This window comes from Stylophora pistillata, chromosome 10 (assembly GCF_964205215.1).
Source record: "Stylophora pistillata chromosome 10, jaStyPist1.2, whole genome shotgun sequence".
NCBI lineage: Eukaryota > Metazoa > Cnidaria > Anthozoa > Scleractinia > Pocilloporidae > Stylophora > Stylophora pistillata.
Window position 1 is genome coordinate 16,990,175 of NC_142528.1, and position 13,826 is coordinate 17,004,000.

Below are 13,826 nucleotides of genomic sequence, written 5' to 3' on the forward strand. Positions count from 1 at the left end.
TAAGGTATTTGTGGATGTGTCCTTACGAAATATATATTTCAATAGCAAACTTTAATCGAAATTTGACGCACGAGGTAGCATTTTATGCATCAAGACAAATATTTGTGAACTCGATTCTTATTAACCACCTGGGCGACAGAGGTTTTCACTTCATTTTGGCTAAAATGAATCACAAAACGGCCCATACCTGGTGCGAAGCTCTTTGTTTATGAAGTTTTTTCTTTCTTTGTCGAATTAAGGTTAGATGGCAATCTTGAGATTAGATATTATACCAAGCCAGTGACCACTCAGGTCTCAACAGGACTGCTTGCTTTTTGAAGTAGAACGCGAAAATAATCATGTACTGAACATCTGTTATACGCACTTTATTGCAAAATAGGCTGATATAACGGAAAGGTGTGTTAAGGTTTGCTTGTGTTACCTTGTCATGATCAGTGAGCTTGAATTAAAATCTTGTAAAGGAAGGTTAAAGATTTTAATTCTTGAACTGAATACTGCTTAAACAAACGTGACCAATATGTCGCCTCATGAGATCTCTCTTTAATTTTTAATGGAGTCGATCGTGCAAGACCAGCCACAGAGGGAAAATGCCTCCGAAATTCTGAGTGGAAAAAAATTTCCAGATAAAACTTTGGCTAATTGCGTGGAGCGATAAATTAATTCGACGAGTGCGATTTTTCTCTTGAAAATCATTTGAAACAAAATATCAGTCCTCTAACGGTCTCTTTTGCAGCTTGTCTAATGCCTTGAATTCTCCAACAATACAGTAGAGGATTTAACGAAGAGTTGAACAAAACCAAAGTCCCGCACCAATAAAACGCCGCAGAAACATGATCGTTCCATCCGCTGAATCGGCCGATGATTTTCAAACAAGCGTAAGGGAGATAACATACACAGAGAGAGGCATACACATAGAGCGCGCTGATGAACGACTTCCGATACGACAACATGTTAAACGAGGAATCATCTGCATTTCTTTTAAGAATAAATGAAGGCAGCTTGGAAGCAGCGTAGTGAAAGACTTGCCTTGTTTGTTGCTTTCGAATGGATATATACACCAAAATACAACACACAAAGGATATTAAGGCGCAAATAAAAATCCCTCCGTAAGTTGCGCCCAGGTACAGAGGGTAATTCCATACATACGCTGTTGACATGATTGCGCTTAAAATGTATGAAAATATCAGAGCCATAGTTACTCGTCGAAGTGTAACAGTTTCTCTGTATCTGAATTTTAAGCGCAATGCTAATAAACGGTCCATACTTATGGCTGTCATGGTTAGCAATGAAATTGCACAAAGGAAAACGGACAAAATATTATGAGTGGCGTGGATTACCCCGTCTTGTTTTAATTCACCGTTTGATTTCATCTCAGTTAAAAGATAACTCAAATAAAGAGGATGACCAATGACACCAACACCGAGATCCGACAGAGCTAGACCAATGTACAAAGCTTTAGACGGAGCGTGAAGCGAAGAAATCTTCCGGAGAGAAATTGCTATCACAATGTTGCCAAAAGTCGCCGTAAATGACAATAGGACATTGAGCACGCAGTTTCCTATGAACGAGACCAATAGAACGTTGGATAACTTTGGAGCGGACGAGTTGTCGAAGCTTTCCTCCACACTGGTGTTGATGGAATTAAAATTCGCCATGACCTCAAGACAGAAGTCTGGGCTAGAGTGATCTCTGACACGAGAAAAAAATAACGAAAATTGGTTAAACGTTGAGACTAGACTGAGCTACGGCAAAACCAAAAGATGGAGACAGATGAAACCCATTCAAGTAAACTTACAAACATTGCACTCATGATTGTTAGCATGCCAAAGTTTTCGCTATAGACCACTTTCATAAATGGCTGCTGGATTAATATTCTTTTGTTTAAATTTGAATTCTAACATAACCAAAGTAAAGAGCGCGCTCTGATTGGTCAATTTAGCGTCTCCCATTTGCCCATGGGCGTACGCTGCTGACGTGAGCAAATGCAAAGACTATTTTTACACGCGCGCTTGTTTTTTCTGGTCGCGTAAGATTCGTTAAATAAAAGGGAACCCTTTAGCTACAATGTATCAATGTTATGTTATAAAACAAATGGTAAACACCACAGCGTACACTATTGATCATGAGTTATGGATGCATTTTGGAGGTTTGCTAAGCGCTCAAGAAGCTAGAGTCGCTCTCGGCTATCACCTCGAGCGACTCTTACGCTTCTTTCGTGCTTAGCAACCTCCCCCGTGCATCCATAACTCAATAGTGTACGCTGTGGTGTTTACCATTTGTTAATTATAACATAACCAAAGTAAAGCGCGCGCTCTGATTGGTCAATTTAGCGTTCCCCATTTGCCCATGGGTGTACGCTGCTCACGTGAGCAAATGCAAAGACTATTTTTCCGCGCGCGCTTGTTTTTTCTGGTCACGTAAGATTTGTTAAATAAAAGGGAACTCTTTAGCTACAATGTATCAATGTTATGTTATAAAACAAATGGTAAACACCACACCGTACACTATTGAGTTATGGATGCACTTGGGAGGTTTGCTAAGCACTCAAGAAGCTAGAGTCGCTCTCGGCTATCGCCTCGAGCGACTCTTACGCTTCTTTCGTGCTTAGCAACCTCCCGCGTGCATCCATAACTCGATAGTGTACGCTGTGGTGTTTACCATTTGTTAATTTGAAAAGCGATTCAACTTGTAAAGAAGTAAACCTCGCACGCAGAAAACCTCGCACGCAGAAAACCGACAAAGATTCACTTGATAATTTCAAGCGTTTTGTTTTTCGTGTGGGCTTGCAATTCATAGACAGGTAAAAACGAGCGATATAATATCCCGACGTTTCGGCGACTTCGTGACGCCATTATCAAGGGTACAAATGAAAATAAAATTAACAAATGCTAGTTCAAGAGTTACAACTAATTTACATAGGGGAGGTAGCTACACAAAGTCGGGATATTATATCGCTCATTTTTACCTGTCTATGTATTACTAAATCTTTGTTATGGCTTGTAATTCATTGAGAAAAAACAATTTGGCCAAAACCCCATTAACGTGCATTTATTAAGCTACTGTCATAAGAATCAGGTAACACCGAAGCGCTGATGAAGGAAATTTGGGGGTAGAAACAGTTTCTTGATTAATTTTCCTTTTTGCATAAGGTAATGAGAAACCAAAAAGCTCCTGCATCTCTCCTTTCGTTAAAATATTCAAGGATAATCTTTTAAGTTCCTGTTTTCAATTGCAAATTGGAGAAACAGCCAATATAAGCTTGTCGATCCTCTTGTACATAACAGCACATTAGCAAAAGATTATACATTAGATAAATAGTCTTTTTTAGGAAACAGGGATTCTGATTCTAGTACTGATAACGATCATTATCCACAAAAGTAGAATTTTGGGTGATTTATGTTAAGTGTCATTTTCTAGAAAAAAAATTGAATAGAAAAACCAGAACAGAACCTTTTGCAATTTGCAAAAAGCTTCGCAATCGACAATCCCGCGTGTAATCAAACTGCCGTTAACTCAAGTACCGAGAGCAGTCGTTAGAAAACTAGCTAGAACTTTTATTTACAGTGAACGAATGCTGCTTGCAATAAAACGATTTCACGCATCAAAACAACTGTCTCAGTTACCACGTAATTGTCGAATATTAAGCTGGTAGGTAGGTTTATGTTTTAAACTATTCCAAGTCCACTTGGATACCGATGAAAAAGTAGCAGTTGGTGCATTGTCGCCAAAAATTAATTAACAAGATCGAACTAGACCGTTCGCTGTTTACTTTTTTCTAGGATATGCCTTTAGGAACCCAACGCTACTTCTAAAAGTCGCCTAAGAGTGTTTTAACTATGTATGTGCACTTACCTGTTGTAAATTCGCCTGCTAGACTTTGCTTTTCACCATGTTCTATGATTTCAATAATCTCCTCTGAGGTAAACTTAGTCTAAAATAACAAGTTTGTTGAGATATCAAATCCAAATGAACGGCAACCAAGAGCAGGTGTTGATAGTCATTAAAATGGCGTTAAAGCGATCCACCCCGTTGTGACAGTTCAACTGATTTTTTGTGTCACTTAGGACCGGGTAAATTGCTTCGTCGTGGGATTTTTAAACGCACCTGTGTGATTGCCTTTACTTAATTCCAAAGATTCGACGTTTTTAAGCAAAATCCTCGTTGTTTTGGTTTAGATGGCGCCAGATTGTCACTTCTCGCGGCAAAACAAGACCACAACGAACAAATTATATAAAACAAAAAAACAAATTTTAAGAAGCATTAAAAAATTTATAGGTGGACTTGAAAAACTGTTTAAAATCTCTACCATAAAACATGGGACAACTTGAACTGAAAAAAACTCAGTTTTAAATAAACAAAATCATTAACACTTTCGACGAAGCAGTTTAATTTGTTTCACCCATCAGTCCCGAATTATTTTCATAAGTGAGAGATTATCATATCATTTATTAATGAGAAGGGATAGTACTAAATACATTCAGTAATCATGAGAAACCATTTACAAAAATGAAACAAATATAAGGTAGTAGAGTATTTTCTAATTGAGTGTCTTAAAACCACCAACGGCCAACGTGACGAAAGGAAATTACCTTTATGAGCCAGTGAGAACTCAAAGTAAAAAACAAACAAACAAACTGCCTAAGGAGCTAGCGGGAAAACGCGGGCTACCAAGTCGATCATAATTGGGTTTGGTTTTGCATCTGATTGGTTAAGAGAGTGGCGCAAGGTTTCTGGACCAATCACAGAACGAAGCAGTGAAAGAAAAATAATAATAAAAAAAAAAAACACTGCAATCTCGGGTCACTTTCGACAGTCAGTTAAAAAGAGCTCTAAATGTGAAGTTTATACAGGCCCGAGGCTTATGTTGGCATGTGATGATAATCTCTAGCCAATTGAAGCTTGACTGGAATTGTGGGCAATTTCATCGCGAACGTCTTTTACGTCCGGGTCATACGGTGGTAATCGACTGCGCAGGCGTGGCAAGTTGTCCTAGAACTACTCGCTGTTTTACCATTTTAAGGTGATTTCCATTGTCGTGAACACGACATTAACCGCAGAGGAGTTTTTTTATGACTCAAAAGGAACTAAAGCGCAAGGACATCTGCGCATCTGCGCATTCGATTCAACGGAAATTGAAATCACACAAAATGTCTAACGTACGTAATCTACATGAACAGTAAGTATGTTTATATACCGGGAAATAAAGAGAAATAACTCAATAACCTTCTTTACTTTCAAAGCAACAGGGAACTATAACAGATAAAAGGAACAGGAATTGTGGTAAAAAGCTGAAAGTAATTCAATCTCCTAGAAAATAGCGACGAAAATGAATCTGATAAAGTTCTCATCAACTGCATTAAAGTAAACAAAAAAAAATCTTAAAGGACCAACCAGACAGTCATGGTAGCCAACGAGCTTCCAGAATAAACTGATACGGCTATCTCATTTTATTTAACAACCTTACAGAGATCAAAACACCAAACCACAAATACGCAGTAGAGAAAATTATTCTTTCTTTGCACGCCTGAAGTTTTTTTTTAACCCAGTGACAAGATGATAAAATCTCAGTAGTGACACTTTTCAGTTTTCGTTTCCCACCTTTTAAGATCAGAAAATTGAAATTTGCAGCAACTCCTTGTTTTCCTTTTCCAAGCTATTTCCAGAAAATTACAACTTACTGTTTGCGTGACTCGACAACAAAACTTGGAAACTGACGTGAATATTATATTGTTCATGGCTTGGCATCAATAATTAGAAGTGCTGTTGAGCACGAGAAACTCATTGATCCGTAATACTTCATCATGGCATCCAAACCTTCGATTTTACTTGCGTTCTTTGTCATAACTCTGCTTCCTGCAGGTAGGTACTATTACAATTTCATCATAACTTTGTTATCCCCCGATGGCTTAAGATAGAACAATTCATTTTTATCCCAAATGGTGCCGGCTAAGTGTTTCGTGCCTTGATTCACATACAATGGTCTAGCCGTAATCAAATGTTTATTGATGAAGGACTCAGTAGAAACATCATAAAAAATTTTCAAAACGGTAAGGATAGAAGTTAAATAGCTTAACCTCTGACTGAATTAGGAAAACATACTAAAGTCAGCATTAGTTAACTTGGTTCTAGCACTGATAAAATTTGAAACTAGAACACAAAATAAGTAACAGGTTGTTAATGACTTAAACCGTCAATTGTTTTCTCAGCATATCTTGGTAAACCTTCCTTAGTTTTGATGAGAATTGTTCTAGAAAGAGAGAAGCAAGATTTACTGTCGGTATTGATCAGTTGAAATGTTTGAACTAACCGATTATCATAATTACCGCACGATTTCTACTAATTGTTATCATCTGCAGAATTATGCAAATCCATCGATATCTTGTCAAACATAAAACCAAGGAACAAGATAATGTGACGCGAACGCATATGGCTCGCATAAATTCAATTTAAAAGTTTTGAGTTACACTTAATAATCAGCTGGTTAAATCTAAAATTCACGTCTTGACACGATCAATATTTTGACACAATAATGTTTTATCAGACTTATTCTCTACCTGATATAATTTTTTATTTTCATTCATAAGATATTGTCCACCTGGATGCTCACCATCTTTTTTTCTAGATATATATGCATTTAGCGTGGTTCGACGATAAACTGAGTAGACACGAGCTCTCCATAATCGGATTAAACGATATCTGACAAATTCTAGAAGCATCACCATGGAGAACAAAAATTTTGCGAGTTTTGAGGATTTTTGTCCTTTATGTGCCTGAATAAATTCCACAGTCACGTCACCTTTCTATGGATTATTCGGCGGTATAATTTGGCTCTTGCTATACACATACCCAAGGTTCAATCAGGCATTCCTACCGCGAGTCATTGTAGAGTTTTCACATCTATCCTGCGTAGTGTAGATAACTAATGAATCGAGTAGAAAATAAATGAAATATAATACTAAAAAGGTTTACAATAAAAATTCAGAGATAATAAGTAAATATAAGGTTAACTAATTAATGAATTAATTAATCGACTAATTAATAACATTATTAAATACACTAATATAACTATATACATGCTACTGAAAAGATAGGCTACTAAAACTACATATCAATCGGGAGTATCATTCGTAGAGAAAGAACAAGGCTGACCGTCGTAACTCTTAGGTCAAAATTTCAGATTGTTGAACCGTGGAATGGTCAAAGAGAAAAAAGACAAACACTTGTCAAAAGCCCCCTCATCATAAAGTATTTTCTGTCCTTTGTTTTATTAATCGCATCTGTGGAATACTTACTGGCTCAACACTAATTAGAGCCATACCCTTTACTGGTGACTCTCTGGGTTTTGTAAGATATTTTATCTGTTCTCACGTGATATTTCTCCCGGAAATGTCTTCCATAGTGTTACTGTCATTGTCATTGTTACTATTATTTGTCATATTACATTTTCTCGATTGTGATTGGTTTAAAAAACTCCCATTTTCCAATAATTCACTTGCCGAGTTGTTATGGGACAGTCTGTTGTAGTTTAAATCAATCAATCGCATTCAAAATTGATTGAAATCAATTTCATAGCGACATTAAACGCCTCCTTTGTCATTCTTTAAATGTAAATTTTTCCTTTCTTTTAGAACTTGGCTATTCTTATTTTCTCGGAAATTGTATTTTTTTTTTTATTAAGTGGTATCATTATATGACTTGGGCTTGTGGAAAACACCATCCGTAGATCTGTCATGAATCCTCAGCAGAACTCCACAAAAAAAAAAAAAAAAGAAAAAAAAGAAAGAAAGAAAGAAAAAAAATAGCGTTCTCAACAATTACCGAAATTTTAAATCTTGTCATAGTCAGCTTAGTGGCTCTCATCAACAGATTCACTCACTATTAAACAACCAAATTTAAATCAGTTTCCAGGAACATCAGATGTAAACAATCGAGCGGTATCTGAAGGCAGCAGCATTTCTGATGTAAATTGACGACTTCTGCTTGAATAAAGTTTTCGTTTCTTTATTTTGTAAGTCATATAACAAACAACTTAATAACCTCGACCGTTCGGTCGTTACGGGAAAATCTCAAACTTCGGCCTAGCTGTAATGACCTTGTTATCGCTCGGTCAATACGGCAAGGCCTAAGTTAGGGATTTTCCCGTAACGACCTCCGCTCATTTTCGGTTATTAAGTAGTTAATAAGACTTCGGTTCCTTCAATTCGTTCTGTAATCATACCTTCCGATTGACAAATTGGACTCCTGCTGCGCGTTCGTCTAATTTTGTTATCACTCGAGTTGGACTCCACTGAGCCCTGTTACTATTATTATCGTTATTATTATTGTTATTATCATTATTACTGATAATGTTACTTGACAGCCCATTCATTGCAGTGTTACCGCTGTGAAAATATCTACAAGATCACAGAATGTGCGCCTGACACTCCTGTGACCTGCGGTAGCTCTAGTAACAGATGCGTCACGGCAAAGCTTTCCTACAAAAGCAACCAGACCGAACGAGGTGAGGTGGAGACGTTTTACAGAACATGTACCACTATGGCGGAATGTAACATTGCCACTGCTCCGTGCAAAGATATTAAGGACGCCATCTGTGAATACAAGTGCTGTGAAGATGATCTATGCAACAACAGCGCTCGTTCTTCGAGCCAAGTCTTCCATTTGCTGGTCTTCGCTTTTATTGGGTTACTTTTACCAGCTTGATCCTTGTAAACAGTGCATTTTCCGGGTGTGTTTTATATCTTAGATATGAACAATTTCAACATTTCCATCTATTTTTTCGCTGAACTACTGCATCTCTCCGTTATGAAATAATCGGTTGTCTTATTTCTTATATTATCAGTATCTAACTTTCAGGACCCATCTTATATCAAATGTAAACATTGAACTTTTGAAAGGAATAAAGAGTAGGTCCGCCTCAGGGGTGACAATTATCTCGCTCAGTGGTGCAAACAAAAAATGTTAGTCTAACTTAGGTTGTTCAGGTCATGACAAGATAATTTTAAATGTTGAGGTATCTTTTAGGGCTGCACATAGCTGAAATGACTACTATCGTCTCAGTGACCTTCTTTCAATTAAAAATCATCTGATATTCCATGCAACTACCATTTATAAGTCGCCCTCGAAAAGATATATATTCGAGGCCCATAAAACACAAGCTACAACTAGACTGACCTCGGTAGTGACTAAATTGAAGCATTCTTGTCTCTTTGGATATGGAAGTTCCTTCCCCTCCCTCCCTTCCTCCTCTCCCACCCTCTGAGCAAAATCTCACCTTCCAGTGATAAACAGCATCCATACAACTGTAAAAACGATAAACATGCCGGCCAAAGCGGCGAAATAGGCAACAATAGCTCAATATAAGCAAAACAAGATGCCGGATACTAGAAAATGAATAATCCTTAAATTAAAAAGTGCATATATATCTAACCATGATATCAGCGAGGTGTGACACCAGAGAGTTTAAAGCCCTGGTCAAACGGCGCATGATAGTAGATGATAGTTGAAGCGCGCGCTTCCGTTTGACCACCAACTATCATCGACTATCACCAACTATCATTCATTTTGAGCTTGTTCAAATTCTTCAGGATAGGCGATGATAGTTGTTCTCGTTTGACCATGCGTATGATAGTTCATGATAGTTTTTGGTCAGCTGTTTTCCCCGAAAATCGGCGAGCTCGTTTAAAATGGCTGCCAAAAGCTCCTCGCGAAGCTCAGCTTCAGCTTCAGAAATTCGTTTTATTCCCAAAATAATAATAATGAGAGAAAATATTGAAAACCAAGAATCTGGTAGAAAGCGTCAACTCGCAGGCGAAGAGGCACCGCCGAAAAACCAGCGTTTCACTAAACGTTGAACGGCCGTCGTGATAAATTCATACTTACAAGTGTGTTTGTCTCAAGCCATGTTAGTGTTCACATTTTATGCGGAAAGAGCCTGGAACTAGCTGCTCACGCGACTTTGCTCGCGCGCGACTGCCGCTGAACTATCACGAACATTATTGGCCGTTTGACCATGCGAATGATAGTTGGTGATAGTTGATGATAGTTTAAAGGGAATCAGCTATCATCGACTATCATGCGCCGTTTGACCAAGGCTTAACTGTAGCAAAATCATTGTTTGTTCTATGTTTGTTTGATCTTGTTTGTGATCACTAAGTGGCTATGTATGACGTAACGGAAGTCTGTTATGACGTGCGTAAACGAACGCGTGCTTCGTCCCCAACCATTGTTCATTTCAAGCGAGTTGTGGTTGACCACTCTAAAAGCTCCTTATTTTAAGAGATCGAAAAGGACTGACGTTGTTAGACAGTATTCAGCTGTTCGTAAACAATGATTGATTGTCTTCAGATGTCGATTTGGCTCTGAGCTGTGACTTATGTTGACCTGCTTTAACAAAGAAACCATGTGAAAATGATAATTAACTTTTTCCTTCATTTAGGAACTAGATGCAAACCTGCGTATACTCTAGGCACCGGTTTCATTCAATTTTCACACTTCTTTTTCATGAAAATGTCATACGCATTTGAAAGGCACGCGAAAACCCGAGACCAATTTGCATTAATTAAAGCATGCACTCCTCAGCCTTGATGGTGACTGACTGATCAAACCCGAAATTTAACAACCAATTGCGATACAACTAATCAACCGATGCGGTTGATCGCGGATTAACCTGAAACTGTTTTAGAAAGTTGAAGTTTACAACTTGCTTCAGATCTATCCAAAGCAGGAGTCTTAGTCAGTCAAACCCTATCTCAATCAAGAGAAGTCGTTCGTTTTAAAGTGCTGATAACAGAACATACAACTCTAACCGACGATTTGAAAAATACCCAAACCCTCCAGACCACATAATGAAGAATGTCACAAAAGCAGTTGGAAGGAACAACAGGAAATGACGTATTCAGAAGCGATAACACCGGAAGAAGATGCTCTCCTCCGATAAGTCTCAGGCAAACTTCTTCTCCTTGGTCACAGTTTGGTTTTTGATGGTAATCATTGGCATCATAGAGAACTGAGCTTGCACATTTATCTGCATTTTCAGATGTTGATGAGCTGTCATTAGCTTGCAGGGGCATTTCAATTGGTTCTAACTGATTCTGTGATCTTAAAGATGTAAATTCTGTGAACAGAGGGCCATTCAAATAATCGGTGTGCATTCGCTCTACATTGCCATCTCGATCTTCAGTGCAAATTAAGTGGGCTGGAATGATTACTTCTGTTTCTACATATTCATGCCAACACTTCCTCAAATATTCTTCTTCATTCTTGAAGTTGGTTGACCCGAAGTAGTGCAGCTTGGGACCCTCCTCCCAGAAGTCAGGTTCACTGCAGGTATCGAAAAACTCAACAAACTTATCATCTTGACACCACCACACATCGGTAATCCACGGCCCGCTTTGTTTCTTTCTTTCCTTTAGTTAATCCAACTGCTTCTTCTAATTTTTTTATACATGACTCATCCTCTATATGCACTGGTAGCTCTGTCAATAACTTTTCAATGTGATGTGAAATGTCATGAATGGGTTTACATAGAACAGAAGTACCTCATAACTGCAAGGTTCAAGGATGGCATTGGGGTTGTTATAAAGAAGTGCTGGCACTCTGCGCACACCATGGAGACTCTCATCCAAGAGAAGTTGTAATTCCTTCTTAGTCTTCCCCTCATAAATTCCTCTTTCTCCTAGTTCCAATTCGAGTTCTAATTTCTGCAGACTGCTAAATGCCTTTGGTTTCAGATGGAGAGAGTTCCTCTTTCCTATTGGCCCTTTCATTACAATCTCCTGTCTATCATGCAGTGAGATGGTTTGGCACCTGAAGCCGTAGTCTAGCTCATTCACTCTATCTGCACTAACTCCACAACCAGAGCAGTAATAGTGCCCTCTCTTCTCCTGCCCACTTTCAAACTGCCGATATGGAGAATCACCATGAAAGAATCTTATGATATCTTTTATTTCAATCCCATCTGTGGTCATCAGATTTCTTTGAAGGTGTTGTAGACAGCAAAGACATGTCTCTAAATAGGCCATTTGCTCTACATCACAGCTTCTACTGATCTTGCTACAACATAGACATGAGGTTTCTCAACTTCTTTCTAGACATTGGCAACTTATCCTGACGCTTTCTTGTATTCTTCATCAGTCATGTAGATGGCAGGATCATAAAAGCAGTTAACTGTGAAAATGATGTGGCTAGTGTTTGCAATTGTGGAGTGGTCATGCCATAACTGAAGGTGTTGTGTGGTTGACAATTCTTGCCGGTTGCTTCCTCATTTTGGTGAGTCTATCACCCTGGTTATATTCATTTAATTGCTTGAGCTGCTTGATGACCTCTTCCCTGGGCATTTCTGAGTAGTGCTGATTTTGTTTGTCTTTCATGTACTTCTCATGCATCTTTAGTGTTTTCCTTCTAACTTCCTCTAGAGGTTGCTCCTGTCCTTGCACAGTGAATTTGATGGTCTGAATGTTGCCTTCAGCACTGATGATCATTTTTTCATACTAGGAACAACAAAGCATTTTTATTAATGGAAAAGTTTAATAATAAAATAGCATCATTTTATCGGTGTAGCAAAATTGTTGCATTTACTCCATTGGATTTATCACTGTTTATATTTACACAATGTTATAAAGGGAGTAAGTAAAAGAATCATTTTATCTTTAGAAAACTGTTAAAAGACTTTTCAAGTAGGCATGGAACATGGACTCAGAAGGTAATCCCTGTTTTCACTGACCATTTACTGTAATTAAATATTACACATTCTCAATTCCTGGGTTGTGATCCTTTTGTTTAGCATCAGAGATCAAGGGCTGTGGTCAAAACTGTTATGTTGCAGCTTGTACAGACACTAGTTTCCCATCATGGTTTTTGTTTTTTGTTTGTTTAGCCAGTCAAGCAGATGTAAAAAAGAAATTGATTTCTTCCAGACCCTATATGTTGATAGTGCTGAAAAAAAAGATAACAGCTCTGGGATCAATTATTTCAATATTTGGTTCAATTTGTGTTACCTCTCTAGCGAAAGGAACTATAAGCTCGCCAACCGTTAATTCTCTTTCCTGAATTTGAAGTTTCAGTTTCTCTTTTAAATCATTATTTGTTTCTGGTGTGGGGATGGAAGTTTCACCACCAAGTCCTTTTAATTTCTTTCTTCTGGACTGTCAGACCTTGGGAAATAAGCCATTCCTGAGCTATCTGGCCGGGTGTTACGAAAACTAAGACCCTCGAAAACCAAGACCTAAGACCCGTCTCAGTTTTCGAGATTACGAAAACTGAGACCCCCTTAAATCGAATCCGTCGAAATATAAAGTCAAATTGTGACCAAAACTGATCTAATCTGTCAAATTATCTCCTGTCCGATCCTTTCCACAGTGTTTTAGGTCAAATTTAACGGTAAATTTAGGGGTTTTACTAAAAGCAGGCCCAGCGACCCGCAACGGCCTGCGACCCAGAGGTTCAGTCCTGATTTTCCACAGCTTTTTTGTCCAGCAGTAAATCCACGCGCATGTACAGATCTGCATCGGGTTTGGGCGTGCAAAATGGACGACAGTGAGTTTGAATTCGTTTTACCCTTTAATCGTTTGAATCCTTGTTTCTGTTTGTTGCACATTGTTAAGATAAAAACGTTTTCATTCTCTGTTTATTAGTGAAAGTATCATAACAACAAAGGAAAAGAAAATATGAACCAGGGGTAAAATTGAAGCACAGCAAAAACAACAAAGTTGAATTTCTTGATGGCGGGGTTTAATTTTTCACTTTTCACCGTGATCGAAAAGTAATCCTTTTACACCCGATATAATGTACCGTATTTCTTCACCCAACCTGGAATAAGCAGCTGCCTC

The 13,826-nt window shown here is 38.2% G+C and overlaps 3 protein-coding genes across 7 annotated transcripts in view; 1 reads left to right on the plus strand and 2 right to left on the minus strand.

Moving 5' to 3' along the window:
* Window positions 1-556: 556 nt before the first annotated feature.
* On the minus strand, window positions 557-3,990 carry LOC111329709 (adenosine receptor A3-like). Of its 2 annotated transcripts, none has more exons than XM_022934475.2 (2): window positions 3,853-3,990; window positions 557-1,689 (listed from the first exon to the last, which is right to left on the minus strand). In XM_022934475.2, the coding sequence occupies exon 2, from the start codon at window positions 1,653-1,655 to the stop codon at window positions 690-692; it is 966 nt and encodes a 321-aa protein (XP_022790210.1). In that variant the 5' UTR covers window positions 1,656-1,689; window positions 3,853-3,990; the 3' UTR covers window positions 557-689. The 2 variants fall into 2 exon arrangements, with proteins under 2 accessions (XP_022790210.1, XP_022790211.1); XM_022934476.2 differs by lacking the exon at window positions 3,853-3,990 and adding an exon at window positions 1,796-1,886.
* Window positions 3,991-5,597: 1,607 nt separating this feature from the next.
* Window positions 5,598-8,930, plus strand: LOC111329716 (uncharacterized). Its single transcript, XM_022934483.2, has 2 exons — window positions 5,598-5,859; window positions 8,360-8,930. The coding sequence occupies exons 1-2, from the start codon at window positions 5,802-5,804 to the stop codon at window positions 8,698-8,700; spliced, it is 399 nt and encodes a 132-aa protein (XP_022790218.1). The 5' UTR covers window positions 5,598-5,801; the 3' UTR covers window positions 8,701-8,930.
* A 1,480-nt stretch (window positions 8,931-10,410) lies between these two features.
* The window catches only part of LOC111329717 (uncharacterized), an 11,005-nt gene continuing 7,589 nt past the window's right edge, over window positions 10,411-13,826 (minus strand). For 3 of the 4 annotated variants that reach the window (XM_088736438.1, XM_088736440.1, XM_088736439.1), the window contains one exon: window positions 10,411-12,488. In XM_088736438.1, coding sequence (XP_088592564.1) covers window positions 12,207-12,488 — 282 coding nt within the window. In that variant the 3' untranslated portion in view covers window positions 10,411-12,206. The remainder of the gene's footprint in view (window positions 12,489-13,826) is intronic. The other variant, XR_015992585.1, reaches the window with a different exon arrangement.